General features: G+C 38.0%; 1 protein-coding gene across 5 annotated transcripts in view; it reads right to left on the bottom strand.

Moving 5' to 3' along the window:
• Positions 1 to 1,042: 1,042 nt before the first annotated feature.
• The window catches only part of WASF1 (WASP family member 1), an 89,748-nt gene continuing 74,328 nt past the window's right edge, over positions 1,043 to 16,462 (bottom strand). For 4 of the 5 annotated variants that reach the window (XM_039569638.1, XM_039569636.1, XM_010402916.3 and 1 more), the window contains exons 4-9: positions 9,592 to 9,745; positions 8,776 to 8,893; positions 7,813 to 7,985; positions 5,615 to 5,794; positions 3,635 to 4,272; positions 1,043 to 1,952 (exon numbers count right to left, since the gene is read on the bottom strand). In XM_039569638.1, the coding sequence (XP_039425572.1) occupies positions 1,795 to 1,952; positions 3,635 to 4,272; positions 5,615 to 5,794; positions 7,813 to 7,985; positions 8,776 to 8,893; positions 9,592 to 9,745 (1,421 nt within the window). In that variant the 3' untranslated portion in view covers positions 1,043 to 1,794. The remainder of the gene's footprint in view (positions 1,953 to 3,634; positions 4,273 to 5,614; positions 5,795 to 7,812; positions 7,986 to 8,775; positions 8,894 to 9,591; positions 9,746 to 16,462) is intronic. The other variant, XM_039569637.1, reaches the window with a different exon arrangement.

Genomic DNA, 16,462 nt, shown 5'->3' with positions numbered 1-16,462 from the left:
GGGTGAGTTACTTAGGTTTGCTGAGTTAGGATTACTGAGATCCAAGGAAACAGTATCAAATATTCATGCAGCAGTGCCTCTGACATCCTTTCTTTACCATTACAATGAGGGATTAAGAAGGACATGCACTTTGGAAGCTGGCTGAGAACAGCAGAACAAACCAGATGGTGATATACTGTGAAGAAACTATCAAAGAGAGCAGTGCACAGAGATCTGCAGCCGTAGTTACAAGGATGTAGATTCACAAATTGTGACAATAATTTTTCTTCCGCAAAACCAACAGAGGCATTACTGTTGAAGTTGAAAAAGTCTTGAGTACAGTAGGCCATGTGCAAAATTACAGTGGAGGCTGAGATGGTCACAGTGGAGTTGGAAGGGTTGCTGTACACTATTCCTACCCCAGCCTATACCTTGGGAGTCTTGCCCAGCTGCAAGACAAGGCTAACAACCACGTCCCTGCAAACTGGTCCATAACACACAGAACATTTAATGTTCCCCCTTCAGAAATCTCATTCTGACTTTCAAGACTTATTTCCCTCTACTATACAATCCTTTCTTCCAGGAATGAGATCACAGGGTAAGAGAGCTCTTGCACTCTCTCTCATGCTTCCCTTCTCAACAGGCTTTTGACTTGAAGGAGTTATTCCAGGGAAGAGAAACACAAAAACTGTGCAAAACATGCACTATGCTGCTAGACAGCACTTAAAAAGTCATCTCTCATCAACCATGATTTTAACTGCGGCTTCTCCTCAAGACACACTGATGGTAAAGTGTTTTTTTTTTTTAAAAAAAACAAAACAACCCTAAAGCCAATTAGCCACAAGCTCCCAATTCTGTGTTTGTATTTTTTTTTAAACTAAGGTCACGATAAGATTTCAGCTGGTTTTTTTTTTCTCAGTAGATATGCATATAGATATCATTTAATGATAGTTTCTCGTTAGATCAGGTACAGAATATTTACCACAGATTAAATACTTGAAATCCAAGGATCTCTCAGATATACCAGTGAAAAGCAGGCTTCATTGAAAAAGCAACACCCAGGAACATTTAAAATGAACCATTTATTAAATCAAACTGTTATTTTAACAGTTACATAAGTTACACAGCATGTTTAAGTCAAAAGATTTCACAAGGAAAAAAAAAACTTTAAACTTCTATTATGCAGGCAAAAATAGTACCACACAATATGTACCTGGGAGGGAAGAAGGGAAGGGGAATCTCTAAACATTCAAATAAGGCCATAATTATTTAAAAACAACAATAAAACAATAATAACCCCCCCGAAGATCCATTTGCTTTTCAGTGTGTTCAGTGCTGCTAACTATATGTACTTTTAGTGTACAGGTGTAATCGAGGCAGTGATATTTTGACAGCTAGGTTTAATGTTTTAAAACACTATCAGAAGTAGAATAAGGCTCATTAGTACATACAGCTGCCCTTGGAATGTCAATCTCAGTTGCCTTCATCAACTTAAAATTCACAAAGTGCACAGTTAAGATATGCCAAAAAATTGAAACTGCTACTCTACCAACAGCTGCCCATGCTTAATACTTAGTGGTCTATTGGAACAAAGTATGTTCTTTCAAAAGAGATGTGTAAGAAAAGCCACTGTAAAACATTTAGTTTTGAAGATGCACTAGGAGCTCTTTGTAAACTGAAAAGTAGAAAAACATGGATTAATTATGTTAAGAAAAGAATACAAAAAACACTAGAAATGACCATCAAACTTTCAAAGAACAAGCACCACAATGGACATTAGCATTCGATTTTGCAGTGTACAGCAATGTAATAATTTTACTCTAGCCAATCTACTTCATCAAATTCTGAATCATCTTCTGAATCACTGTATTCCACAGCAATGCGACGGGACAGGATAGTGGCAACATCATTCTCAATGCGCTCGTGTTTAGCTTCTTGTTCCCGCTGCTCTTCAACTTTGCGGAGCTGAATACCTGGAGAACATCAGACCACAAACACGTCACTCTCCTCCTTCCCCACTGTAAATGTATCTAGCCCACGATTCACGAAATGCTTCGCAAGCAAAAGTGAAGACAGAGGATGCTGTCCTGCTCAGGTAGAAATTTTTTTGTCAAGTTTTTAAAGAGAGGAATGTCAGAACTGCAGTGGCAGACTAGATCATGAGTCCTTCTACTGTAACATCCTGGTTCTAATTTCCCATTAAAAATACATTTTTAGTACCACCGTGAGTGATTAAAAGCCATTTTGCTATTTGCATTTCCAGACATTTTCCATACTCGCTATTCATGATTTTAATGGAAGTTTATAGCTATTTGAGTATCCTAACAAGACAGGACCTCTTGTAACCCTGTTTTTTATCACATAATGATCTGGTTTGGGATAAAGTATTACTTGGAGATCAAATACAAAGGAGAAATAACACATACCAAAGGTATGAAAAAGTTAAATCCAGCAACTTAGTTAAAAACATGACAGAGATTATATATTTTGGTTTTATACTCACGATATCCCAGACCAACACAGACTAAGAATGACCTACATCTTGTACTTAATATTCTTCGCTGTCAGCTGACAGGCAACCCAAGCACAGGACCTTAGGTAGAATTTAAGCTGTGGTAACTCGAGCCTTTGTTTCTTGGGCATGACTTGGTCAAAAGTGTTTTCAGCAATCACCTAGATTATACCAGCAGGCTCTACTTCCTTATTTGTGCTGACATTCTCTATGCATGTTCATGCACCTCTCTTGTACTCAACTCTTGTGAACATTTCTTTAGACTCAATGATGTTATCAATTCATGTGCACGTAGATGTGCAAAAATATTTTGAATTATTGCTATAGCCTATCTGCTGATATTACAGTACCATACAAATTCTGTGCTGTGCTGCTGTGCAGGGGAAGAGTAGAAGAACATAGGACTTGAAGCATTTGAGAGAGCTTCACTACTGAAAGATACCCCACCGTCAAACAGCAGCGTGGACAGCGCAGGGGGGATTTTCCTGGCCATGGGCACAATAAGCTGAAAGGTACAGCTTGCACACAGCTCCTTGTGAGATCATCAGGAGAACACTGTCCTGCAGCTCTGCCCTTCCCTTGCACTCTGCCATGGGCACCTTGCAATGCAAAGGGTGCTCCACTACTGCGCTGAGATGTGCCCAGATCAGGTACTTTACAGCTTGAAGTCTTCAGCAATGATTTCTGGACGTCACTTATATCTTGTTGTAATACAGTGAGAGATGATCAAAATACCAATGCCAATTGATCTGTTTTGCTTTTATCTAATAGTCTGTGAAAACCAATGTTTTTGTTTTCTACACAATCTGTAGATTATCAGAAATAGCTACATTTGCAGGTAAATAGAAGTGGAAAGATAATCTCCACAGATCATCTACAAACACATGTACTTTCTTCTGTAATCTAACTTCCACAGAGAACCAGTTTTGCCATCCAAACTAAACACCTGATAAGTGCAATTACAAATTGAAAAAAACCTGTCTACTTGGCAATGCATACACTGTAGAGGATAGAAAACAGAAGCAGACTTAAGATGCATTCCTCTAACTTCTTACACATGTGAAATATTCCCTCTCTCAAAGGTCACGTGTGTTTAGCAGGTTTCTGAGATTATTCTTTTTGCTGCTTAATAGCCAATGTTACCTTTCCGTATTGCTTCCAGCAGAACACTTCTAGCATCACTGATGACAGGAAGAGTTGAAGGATGGCGTTTGGGCTCCGGAGCAGGAATCACTTGGGATGGTGGAGATGGAGGCATTATGGGTGCATGAGGGCCGGGGACAATGGTTGTGGGAGGAGGGTGCAGAACAGGAGCAGGGTGAGAAAGGTTTGCAACTGTGACAGGGGAGGAGGGTCGAATGCCAGGAGGTGGCAGGGGAGGAGGTGGGGGTGGTGGAGGAAGTCCCTGTACTTCAGCTTGTGGAGGAACTGGGTGAACGGGTACAGCTTCGCACACCTGGGCGGCTCTAGTGACAGGGGGAGAGGGTTGTGCTAGGGGAGGAGCAACTGGAGGTGGAGCTGGATGAAGAACTCCAGGAGCTATCTGGAGAGGAGCTGGTGGAGGAGGCACAGCTGGGGCCTGCAGAGCAGCTGTGGGAGGGGGTGGTGGGGGTGGGACTGGGGGTGGAGGAGTGGAAGTCATTGCAGCTCTTAATGATGAAGTCGACAAAGCAGACGGAAGAGGTGGTGGTGGTGGTGGAGGAGGAGTGGGGCTCACAAACACTGGTGTTCTGCCTGTTGCTGGTGACTGAGGACGATTTTCTACCAAGCCAGGAGTAGAACTGCAATATCCAATAACAGAACAAAGTTATTAGAGCTAGAGAGTGGAAAAAATAGTAATAGATTCACTTCTGCAACTTAAGAACATTGAAACCTGGGCATTAAAATCATTATGTACTATGATGATTTCAGGGTGTTTGTTCACACCTCATAAACAAGGAAATCTAATTTTCAGTATGGAGCATGGATCAGGTTTCCAATTTTTCTGCTCAAATTCAGCTACTAACCAAATTTATGTTCTTATACAATGTACCTGCATCTTTATCAAAGGCTTCCTATACTAGTATAATTCTTCCCTGTTGTCCCTAAGTAAATCCAAATTATTTTTCTGAAGTAAGGGAACTAGCAGTTGATTAGCTGCTTTGATTCACAGAACTTTCAAACCAAAACAAAACAATGCAAACAATGAGGGCAAGTTAATTTGAAACACGTATTTCAGTTGTGATGACAAAATGAGTGAGACTAATATCAAAGGTCATCAATACTATGTACAGAGAGGTGTAGTTATATGCTAGATACTCATTATAGGGCAATGAATAGGTGAATTGAAGAAAATAAGAGAGAAGAGTAAACTTATTTTCCTGAAAGACCACTAGAGGATTTCTTTAGCTGTTGTGGAAAATTAATCTAAAGAGTTAGGCATTTTTGCGTATGATCCCCTAAGCAGTAAAAAAATCACTCTTTTCGAGAGACTAACATCTTGCTGATGTAACAACCCCATCCGAATTAACTGTCCTCTACTCTAAGTTGTATATACCAAACCATAAAGGAAGACTTTTGGTATAAAAAAATAGGGGAGTGACAACAAAATTTTCACCTTTAGAAAACATTCTATGTATGTATCCACTTCTGAAAACGTACAAAGAAATAGAAAATAAAAACATTTGGGAGAGGGAAGCACTTGCAATTTAGTAAATGTGATGAATACGTAGTTTTGACAACTGTCTTACTGTGATAAATTCTTCCTTTCATGTGGGCTGAAACACAGCTCAGTTGTACTAATTTCCAAAACTCCAAAGCTACATCCTGAAATTCCAACATATTTCAGAGAAACATTTTCCATACAGTTATTTGTCTTGCCATTTAACTCAGAAGGCAGCATGATTGCAGTATTAATGGCAAGGTGAGGTGGGTCTCCACCAGAGCACTCTACGGGATTTAGATGCCGGCCTTCCTGACCAGTTCCTGGCAGCCCTGTTCCTGCAGGCACGCTGGGGCTTTAGGCTGCCACAGCCCCTGGGATGCCTGTACTGCCTGGGCAGCATGGAAATAATGCTAACAGCTATTGGTGGGGTGGTAGCAAACCACCCCAACAGATCTGCACGTGGCTTTTCTGGCTCGTACCTAACACAGGGAGGCACAGGTTTCACTTCGGCGGCTCCGTGCATCGGAGGCGGCGGCGGCGGCTCATGGGGCCTGACCAGCACGCGCTCCTCGGCTCTGTTCAGGAGCTCAGACATCTGGCTATAGGGTAATGCAGAGAGGGAATACGATCCATCGATGTGGTCCACGTATGCTTGAGATCTGTAGAAAAACAGGGAGAAAAGATCCAACTTCGCCTTTAGTAGGAGTAAGTATTAGTGCCCTCAGCTACTGTTCTATGCTTCAGTCTGACTTCTGAACACAAGTATCTTCTCTTCACTAGTGCTGCATATTAAACAGTGTGGCTTTTCAGTAATTTATCCCACTTTCCCTGTTATTACTTCTAGCAGCTCAAGGGTTTGATTTTGACAGGTATATCTGATAGTTTCTACAGTATGTGTGTGACCTTAGTGTTTATTAGTCACATTATTTTGAGTTAAGTAAACACAGCAATAAAATCAGAACTACTCTTTTATATCATTCATGAAACATCCATCGACGTTAGAATGGTAGAATTTACAACTGAATAATTTAGCTGAATTTCTGTCAGAGGATCTTTATTCCAATATATACAGAGAACTTGCTACTTTAATAGACAGACACAGGACTCAATAAATATCTACTATTGAGTAGTAGCACTAAATAAAGATGATTCAACTTACTTGTTCATGACAACTTTAGACACACCTCAAGGACCTGATCAGTTAGTAAATTTTAATTAACTATTCAATACAGATTTTTATTTTTAAAAAACTGTATTAAATTCAGAGCAAAAGTGTTTGTAGAACACTTCCCAACAAGTAAAGCAACACTACATTTCCACATACTGCCACCACTGTAGTATCTAAACCTATTAAATTTGTCAGGGGTGAAAATCTTTGTTTATTCCAAAGCATGGTGCTGTTCTGTATCTGAACAATGTGCTCTGCACATGCAGTGCTCCCAAGCGCTTCAGCATTACTAATAATTGCATTACTAGTACTGAGATAATCAAGGTTTAGGCCAGGGTCCTGGATATAAAAGGATACCTGCAACAAGCACGTCTAAAGCGGAACCCAACGTACAACACAACAAAAGGACAGCAGGAAAGCAGATGTTTCTGCCAATGACTTGATACAGCAGTTTACAGAGGTACTACAAAGCTGTTCCTAGAAAAATGCTAATCACCATAACTTAACTTGTACCCCACTGAGTGAAATGCACTGAGAGCATTTTCACATTCTGAATTGAGCTAAGTTTTCCATAAGCAGGTTTTTCTATTTTTCAGGCAGCAAACACTCTCTCCTACAGCTGTCATAATTACTCACCATCACTACTGAGCTTGTTTGAAGGCCTTACAAAGCTAAACAAAATACTCTCTTATGGTGTGTTTTTGACCACACAAAGACAGGGGGAAAAAATTAACTATTTTTTGGAAAGACAATGAATGCTTTTTAATTAAAAAAAAACCCAACAAAACAAAACACCTAAAACCCACAAACCAAAAATATACCCCCAAATGTCCTAACATTACTTGTCAGCCCTCTTTGCTATCAGATGTTTCTTGGCTGGTTAAATGCACTTGATCTTGCACAAAGACCAGAAGCATAAGCACAGCAGGTGTTTACCGTGTGAAATGCTACTTTTAGCCACCAGCAAACACGTGCTGTGAAATGAGAATTCAACAGGTTGGATTTTGTAATAGGCTATAACCAGAAATGTCAATCAAATCAGGGATTTGTTCAAGAGTAAAGAGAAGCTCAGCATTCTCATCTGAGTTCCAAGTGGATGTTCATTCACATCACACACATCATATAGTCTTGGCAGTGTTTGCTTAAGAAAAATGAAGAGGCTGGAATAATAGGGATTTTGTAGGTCAGGACTGGAATGTAGTGGCACACCTGGGTGTGAGCTTGCAGCAGTGACACTACACCTTCATCAAGCTGTAGAGGACAACAACATCCTTAAGGATACAATAAGGATACAATGAGGATACATGCTACCCTTAAAAATAGCAACATAGTAACTACTCCTTCAAGGACACACTAAGTATTTTAAAACTGAGTTTTGATTAAGCTAAATCAGTGATTTCCAGTGCATTTCAAGGGGAGCAGTAGCCTCTTGTCATCGACCATTTCTCATGCGTGTTCACTACGCAGTACAAATACACTCAATAAAGGATAGAAAAAACATAAAGGAACCTTGATTCAAAATGTGAAGCTGGGCCATTAGCAACTTCAATGTGCTTATGTAAGAGGTTAGCATCATCTTCTGCGAGCTCTGGACCTTGGGCTAACTTCTGCCACTCTCTCCGTCTGTCATGAGGCGCCCTTGGCACTTTCTCTGGTTCATGAGGGCGATCTAGATTTTTCTGCTGTAGGAGAGTTGTGCAAACAAAACTGACAGCTGAGACAGTGATTTTAATTAGTTGCATGTAAACATCAGCCACAAAATTATGAAAAACAATCCCATTTCAAATGCAAGAAAAATTTACTTTCAGGCTAAACATAATATGTAAACCAGAAAGACTTGTAAGAGCCAGAAACTTAAGTCTAGTGGATAAGTAGCTGAATAGTACAGAGAAAAGTAGCTGTTTAAGTAGCTTTTTATTCTAAGTCTGAAATCAAATTATGAATCTGACACTCATATTTACTCTCTCTACTATGTATGAAATATACAGAATAATGGTCAAACAAAAAAAGCATTACCTTTTGCAAAAGTGCTTGTTTAATTTTAAGAACATACAAGCAAAGTTTTATATTCCTACTAATTTCTTTCTAGTTTAACTATATCTATTAGAATGTCATTCAAGCTTTTCCACCTGTAAGATTGTCAAAATTTTGTCTTACAAATAAGTGTTCAAGTTAAATTCTTTATTCCTGCTGTATTCCTCCTTTCCAAGTCATTGCTAGAATACTCAAAAATTTTGGCAAATCTGATGTCGGTTACATTAAGACAGCATGAAAGCTTTAGGTCCTTCTATATCATTTAACTACTACTATTATTATTATTTAATTGTTAAAGTTGATGGAACTGAATGAATACAAGTAGTTTTAGTTGAATAAAGATGACTCTGTCAAGTTTGGATTGCTATTAAAGTAGCATATTTGCAAACCCTTTCTAGGAAAAAACAAGGAGAAGCTATATAGAGTTAACATATGTACCTTCTGCTTCCTCTTTTCTTTTCTTTTGTCCTCGGTGTCCTGCAACATTTTTTCCTTCCACAGATCAAAGAAATATGAAGGATTGGTATAGAACTTCAAACCCTCTTTTCCATCATCCCTGAAATACAGTGACACAAACAGGGCATACTATTTATTTGACAAGACATGAATCCAAACATTAAGACAAAGGAAGGGCATATTAAGGAACACAGGGTATCTCAGACTCTGAAATGTTTTACTGAGGAACATAAAAGAGATGATCATTGACCTCCTGCATCATCAGTTTTTACTGTCTTTCCTGGCATTCAAGGTCCTAATTTTAGAAAGATAACTTTAACACAAGCTCCAGACAAAAAAAGGAGTGTCATAAATCAGAGAACTCCCACTCCAATAACTCCAATCTTGCTGTTAAAACATTGAGCAAATTTGTGTGGCTGCTCATGTTCAGCTACTGATTCAAACTGACTCTGGGACAGCAAACATTTCAATTCATTTCCATTGAAGATCCTTCTTTCTACACACTTACCTCTTTAATTTCTTCACATTCAAGTACATTATATGGTTTAATAAATACAGATAATAAAAATTACTTTTTCCTACCATTTTACACGGAGTTAAAATTTCAGTACAATGGAGTAAAGTTTTAATGCTTATAATGTCTTCTGCTGCTTTTATTCCTCCAGCACCTTCACAGCTTTCTAGTCTGGCTCCTTAAATATTCAAGAGCTACTCAACGTGAGCAAGGTGCCTGGATATATCCTCTCTATTACATAAAATAAGCTAGAAATTGTTCTTGATTAATTTTATTTTACTAACCTGTAAGGGGTGAGAATGTTAAGTGGAGGAGGCTGTTCACAAATGTCATAAGTTTCTTGCAAAGGAATTGGCAGAGTTTTGCGGTCAAACAGCTGTTGGTCTTGAATTGTGGAACTCCGGAAAGCTTTTCTCATTGTAATGTCCTGCAGTGACACTGAAAGGGAATATTGCCATTTTAAAAACCTCACCAAATAAATTTTATTTGGATTAATCTGGAATTACCTAATGTTGGTTAAAATATAAAGCACCACTGCTTGCATCTTAGGCATTCTACAGCAAATACAGATTCATCTAGCACTATTGCCATGGCAAGATATTGTCAGACTATGTGAAAATCATGTCTGTAATGTTCTAGCACATTATCCTCTATTTAGCTTCATAGGAAATTTTTCTCACCTAGATAGATATCAGAACTCTGTCTGTCCTAAGTAGTTCAACAAATTGCTTACTGTAGCTGTAAAATATCATTCAGTAGTTCAGAAGTACCTAATAACATCTACCAGCTCCACTACACAATCCTTTTGCTACTAAAATCTACTCTCTGTCTTGAGGTATAGATTTTACCTTTATGGCATGAGCAAGCCAAACTTTGCATTCCTTGCCTGTAGGCAGCAGTTCCACTGAAGGCCCACTGACATGCCAAACCAGCAAATCGCTTAAGCTTATGCTACTGAGATCAATGGGCTTGGATGGGAGGTGATTCTATGTTCCAACACATGAAACTAGTCAAATGCTTTTTAATCTGTTTAATCAACATGAGCCTTCTCTGTCTAATTTAGAGCCACCTTGACTTTTAAGCACAGTAGTTAGGAATAATCAATTACCTTTATGTAAGATCCAAAGGAAAACAATACTACTTGAACACAACACATTAAACAGTGATTTCAACTATTTTTACCCACTCCTGGTAAAGCCTCCATAACTTTCTCGATTTCCAAAGAGTTTTTTCTATTTCATTAAAATTTAGATAAAGATTAATGGAAAAGTGACCACAACTGATAAGCTTTGCACTTTTAATTCTGGAAACAGTATACTTATTTAGTCTCATATTTCTCTCCCTCCCTGATCTTCAGTTACTGCACCTGTGAAGTCCAGGTGTCTCTCAAGGCTATCTCTGCAACCAGCATTAGACTTCCATTAGATAAAGCAGCAAATTTTTTCGTTAGTTTGGGCTCTTTTCCTAAAATCACAAACAATACTGAAACCAGTCTTCAGACATAGTAGCAAAGAGAGTATTCTCAGCACATGCATTTTATCTATAAATAATTATGTTTATTTTATAGAAACAGGTTGATAGTAATGCCCCTTTATGCAAGATGAGAGGACAACTCTACTCGTGTCCCCCTATCACTAGGGCCTTTGGCAACAATTTAAAGAAAAACCTGTTTAAGCTGAAAACTGTATTTTCACTTGGGTTCCTGTAACACGTACAAGTGTACACATACACATGTACATACACCAAGCTGGATTTCTACTGTGTGATCACAAAGGGGTGGAAGGCGGGATTTTTTCCAGAAGGCTTGCAGTTCCTGGAATGTTCTGTCTTCTTACCTAAGCATATTGGCAACATCCTTTGTGAGGCTAAAGATGGGATTTATTTGATTTTCAGCTTGGCTTTTGAAGTTTATTACACTTGGCAAGGTTGTGTTCTCCTGGAGAAGTTTCCTTCTTTTTACCCTTAGGTTCTAATTCATCACAGTGTCTTTTATTCTTTTTAATACCTTTAATTAGCTCCTCAGGAGCCTTTTTAAGTATGTGAATGAAGTATTATAATGTCTGAATGTCAGCTAGGAGTCTCAATTTCTGCAGGTATTTTTGCAGTCATAAATAACCCTATATATTTTGTACCTGTCATGAAGTACAGCTGGCAAAAGTTCAGTTAGAATAACTGAGGTTTACCTCATCTAAAAACTTAAGTCTTAGATCTTTTTATACTTCAGCTGCTTTTCCTTTGGATTGTTGGTTATACAAATAACACCCAATGTTCAGAGTTGCTTGGCAATCCTGCAAGATTTCTGTCTGTCATTTATTTGAGACATTTCCAACAAAAGTAAAACTTAGTATACTTCTCTTTGAACCTGTGTACATTCTGAAGACAATGAACTAAGTCAATTTATTCTAATAAATAAATACAGTACTTTGGTTTAATATTAAAATGCTCACAGAGTATGTGACACCATATTATTGACACTGTTCTATAAACTTATTAGCATTCCATCTCTTCAATGAGCAAACACAGCCAGTCTAATTCATAACTTCCCTTTTCTTGCTTAAAACTCCACTTTTTGTACACATATATAGGGGGGATAACACACCTGAGGAAAATCAATCAATCAATCCCCAGCAATAAGTGTAATTGTTTTCTCTCTAAACCTGAGATACACAGCAGAGGTCTTCATGGAAAAACATACACTGTAGAATTTCAAGCAGCATTTCCTATGCTGATATCCAGTAAGAGGCACTCCCTGAAAAGCACACCATTATTCCAAACAACAACATTAGGACTCAGGAAACGAAGGGATGTGGCACACAAAATACAGAGAACCATGCCATGGATATAACTCGCCTACACAGAGGATCAGGTAAATCCCACATCACACAGCCAGCATAATCCTGGGCTGTGCACGGCTTGGCTTACAAAGCCACTTGTTCAGCTTGCCAGCTGGCCAAGAGACAAAAGCCCTGCGTGGTTTACAGCCTCAGCGGGGGGAACACGTGAAAACCTGGCTGGTCCCACAGCCACTTGGCTTTGGCTGATTGACAAACTGGCACAGCAAGGGGACAGGTCAGACAAATTGGATGTATGAATTCAGGTGTGAGAAGAGACGAGTGGCTGAAGGAGGAGTTGGAACAGCTGCAGGCATTTGACTTGATGCTGTTAAATTTATGCTTTCAGTTGCTTAATTCCTAACTAACACCAGAACGTTTTGTATAGCCCAAGATCCTAAATTTTATATAGATATATTTTTCTGAAAGTCCACCAACTACACCACTTGTGTTCACTGCAATTAACAAAAAATGGGGTCTTAAATAATTTCCTTAAATGTTGAGATATTCACAAGTTAATTTGAAGATTTGTTCAACAACCTAAACAAATGCCTGTTTGTCTTTATTGTGTCTGTAGCTTGGATTGTATGAAAAGATGTATTATATTAGCCCTAACCCTCTGCACACAACAGTATTTTCCACAGAAGTAAAAATTGTCTGTCAGAAAGCTAAACAGCCAACCTTTCGTACATTTGGTTTTGAAAAAGAGGTGCCAGTCCATTTTTACTTGTAATCAACAACAAACTGGGGGGGGGAAGGGTATTTAAATTGCCCCTGATGAGATACAATAACTGTGTTTCTTTTGAGGTGAAGTACAAATTAAATAAAAGCACATCTGTAATCTGCATACTAAACAATGTTTTATCTCTTGGCAAGTGTCTCATTAAACTGCAATCCCCAATTTGTATTAAAAGTCAGGTATAGAGAACACCAGTGTACTGACAGAAAGTAGCTACTTTTAACTTTTCAAATACATTAAATACTACATTGTACTTCATCAGAAGAGAAAAAAGTTATTAGATTTATTTTTATTCTTTCACACTCATTCAAATACACAATTTATGATTAAGTTCTAGGCCAAAAAATACCATTCTCCTAAAGACAGTAAATAAATACACCACATATATTCCTTTCAAAAAGCTCACTCTCTTAACACTTTCTGCAGAATTTCATCCTGACAACTTTCAAGACTGGAAACTCTTGAATGCCACAACTGTGACCTCCTGTAGAACTAAATGACATGGAGAAATTTTATACAAATCAATGGCCTCAGTTGCCCACAATTCCCTTTTCCTGTTCAAAATCTCACCCAGCAATTTGAAAAGTGCAGAGAGGAAAGAACGACACTCACGAATAAATAACTTAGTCGTAAATTTCCCATTAAAGGTAATTAACTGGTAGGGAGTCGTGCTGTTGAAAATTCTCTTAAGGTAAAGATTTGTGTGACTCAGTTCCTCGAGACACTGCAATTTTAAAGTCTGATTTCTACCTTATTTATTTTATATTTGTAATGATTATCCACTTAAACAATTACCAGAATGCACACACATTAGGTTTCTCAGCCATCAGCATACTCTGACTGTGGGTTTGATAGTTGCTAAGGAGAGAGATTACTTCTGTAGATCAGATATTACTCTCTTTTGGGCTTGTCCCCCATACAAGAAATAGAAATTTTCTGAAAGCTCAAGAACTCTTTGAAATGTATGTAGCTTAACTACTATGGGTAAACAAAAAGAAGATGTAAATGTTAGAGCAATCATTTTAAGAGGACTCAGAAGCTGCTTTAAATGAAGCGTGTAGAACCAGGAAGCCCCATTAAGATGTGAATTACCCAAGGGCATCAAGCACTGAATCTGCTGGTGAGTCTCAACAAAACCACCACATTGTTTAGAAAACGGTATTTTGTCCAGATCCCTCTTTTTATACAGAAAATATGCAATATCATGGTCTTACCATGGAACTATTAAGCCTTGGACACACTAATTTAAAACTGATTTACTTACTAAATAACCCATAAATTTAATCAAGGGCCTAAGAAAATTGGAGAAGAAACCTGGAGAGCAGTTGGAGCCCAGCCTACCTGCTCAGAATCTTGAGAGGGAGACGCACTCAAATCCAACTTTCTTTAAGTAGAAATGTGCAAGAAAAAGTGACCTACTATATAATTTAACAGCCTTTATTTGCCTTTGAAGGTAAAATTTCTAAAGAATGAAATGACAAAAGAGTTATTCACCACTTAACATAGTACATGCGGAGACCATAACTCAATTTTCACGTGCTCTCTGTTCTTAATTTTGATTACATTTATACACTTTTATACTCAGGAAAATCCTCTTCAGAGGCTAGAGACAGCGAGTGGCCCCTTAAACTGGGATTTACTACCCCTTCCTTCTAAGTCTCACAAGGGGCTGACTATCCAGACTTTAAAGTTGACCAAGTTTCCCATTTTCAGAAGTATACAGACCACAATTATCTGTCATGATTTTTACATTTCTCCCCACCAAATGCAACCTTTTTTTCCCCACAGCAAAACATCAAATCTCTTTTTGGCATTAGTTCAGCCAAACTTCTGAACTACTATTGTTTTAATGACAGGGCAATATTTATAGAATGTTTAGAAAAACAATAAGCACATGTATTCAAAGCCAGAAGTCCACTGAAACAAATCCACAACACTGTTCGATTCCTTTCCTGAAGTGTGCCAGGCTGCTCACCCACAGCACTTCTGTCATTAGGTTTATTTAAGTTGTTTGTTGTAACAGATATGCTATAGAAATCAAGAATTTGATGCACTGCCTTTGAGATCCCCTCTGGTTTGAGATTTAAATATAATTAGGCAGCACACATTGAAAGATCCACTAAATTAATACCAAAATATTCTGATAAACTTTGAGTTTATGAATTTTCATTCTGCCCTGATGTTATTTATTTCTGAGTGATACAAAACTATTTTCCAATACCTCATGACAGTGTACATCAGTGCTGTACCATGTATCACCATTTCAAAAAAGAACCACGTAAGTGCTAAAATGAATATTCTTTTCAAAACTGTCAGATTTCTGTAAGTATGACATTATTCACTTTAGCAGTACTTCACACTTAAAAGGCACAGTTAAATTCACAAAAATGTGATCAATTAAGAAAAATATTATTTTACTTATACAATTTGCATATATATGGACAGTTAGTAATGTTACCTATAAAGTAAATACTGAAGGTAAAAATGGTTGCAGAGAAACTATACTCAGGATTTATTTTCTCACCTATGAGGACACCTTATATTGCAGGGCTAGTGATGCTGTCAACCTTAGTTCAGCATTATAGCAAGAATGTGTTTTCTCAGTCCTAAAAGGACCCCAGATATTATTACGCTTGGATACGTATGGGCTTGTTTCCCATACAATTGAAATAAAGTTGAGTTTACTGATGGAAAGCAGAGGATTTCTTTTTGTCTGCATACAAGTTGGGTATCTTCTGAGGGGAAAAACCCACATGCATATGAAAAGAATAAAGTATTTTTTTTAATCTATTAAAATATGAAATTAATAACACTGAGAAATCAAGAATTTGAAAATGTGTAATAAACCAAACCAAGTTCATAGCAACTCTTCTATGACAGAAAAATTGTGCACAAGGATTATGGCTCTTAAAGATACAATCTTAACCTTGGCTTTATTCTTTCACAGAGATACTGTAATAATTCAAAATGAGAAAACACACAGACTGTTCAAACAATTTCATTACTCTGACTCTATCAGAAACATCTTGTCAAGTATCTGCATCTTGTTTAGTGAAGCTGACTTGGGCTGTTTTCGTTCATGCCACTTAGCTTTAAATGAATCTTAATTTCTTTCTCTTGTGTAATAGCATGGGCCCAAAGGAACCCATTAAATCTTCTATTACTGCCTCCTGGCAAAGAGCAGATGAGACTCATTTCACAAGTACATCCCATTTTACTCATGCTGTTAGCTGAGTAGAAGTACTGAAAGTTGCTTAATTCTTGAATAGAGGGTTAAAAAAGATAAATTCAAATATTCTCCCCTGCCCTCCCCTTCATGCATTAACATCCTTCAGCATTTCTAGTCCACACTAGGACTAAACTATTTGTGATCAATTTCTAAAGTCAAGCCCAAAACAGTATACTGAAGGAAAAAAGTTTCCCAACCCTAACTTTTAAGTAATATCAAATGTCTTCCCATCTCCTTTGTCCTCATGTGGTGACTCATTCCAGGCAGACGCTTGTGAATAAGGAGCACTCGGTACAGCTCAGGGACTGGATATTCTTAGGTTAAAAAAAGCAGTCATTTAACAGCTCCTGACACTG

Source organism: Corvus cornix, chromosome 3 (assembly GCF_000738735.6).
Source record: "Corvus cornix cornix isolate S_Up_H32 chromosome 3, ASM73873v5, whole genome shotgun sequence".
Lineage (NCBI taxonomy): Eukaryota > Metazoa > Chordata > Aves > Passeriformes > Corvidae > Corvus > Corvus cornix.
The sequence above is the reverse complement of the archived record's forward strand: the minus strand, read 5'-3'. Positions and strand labels throughout refer to the sequence as shown.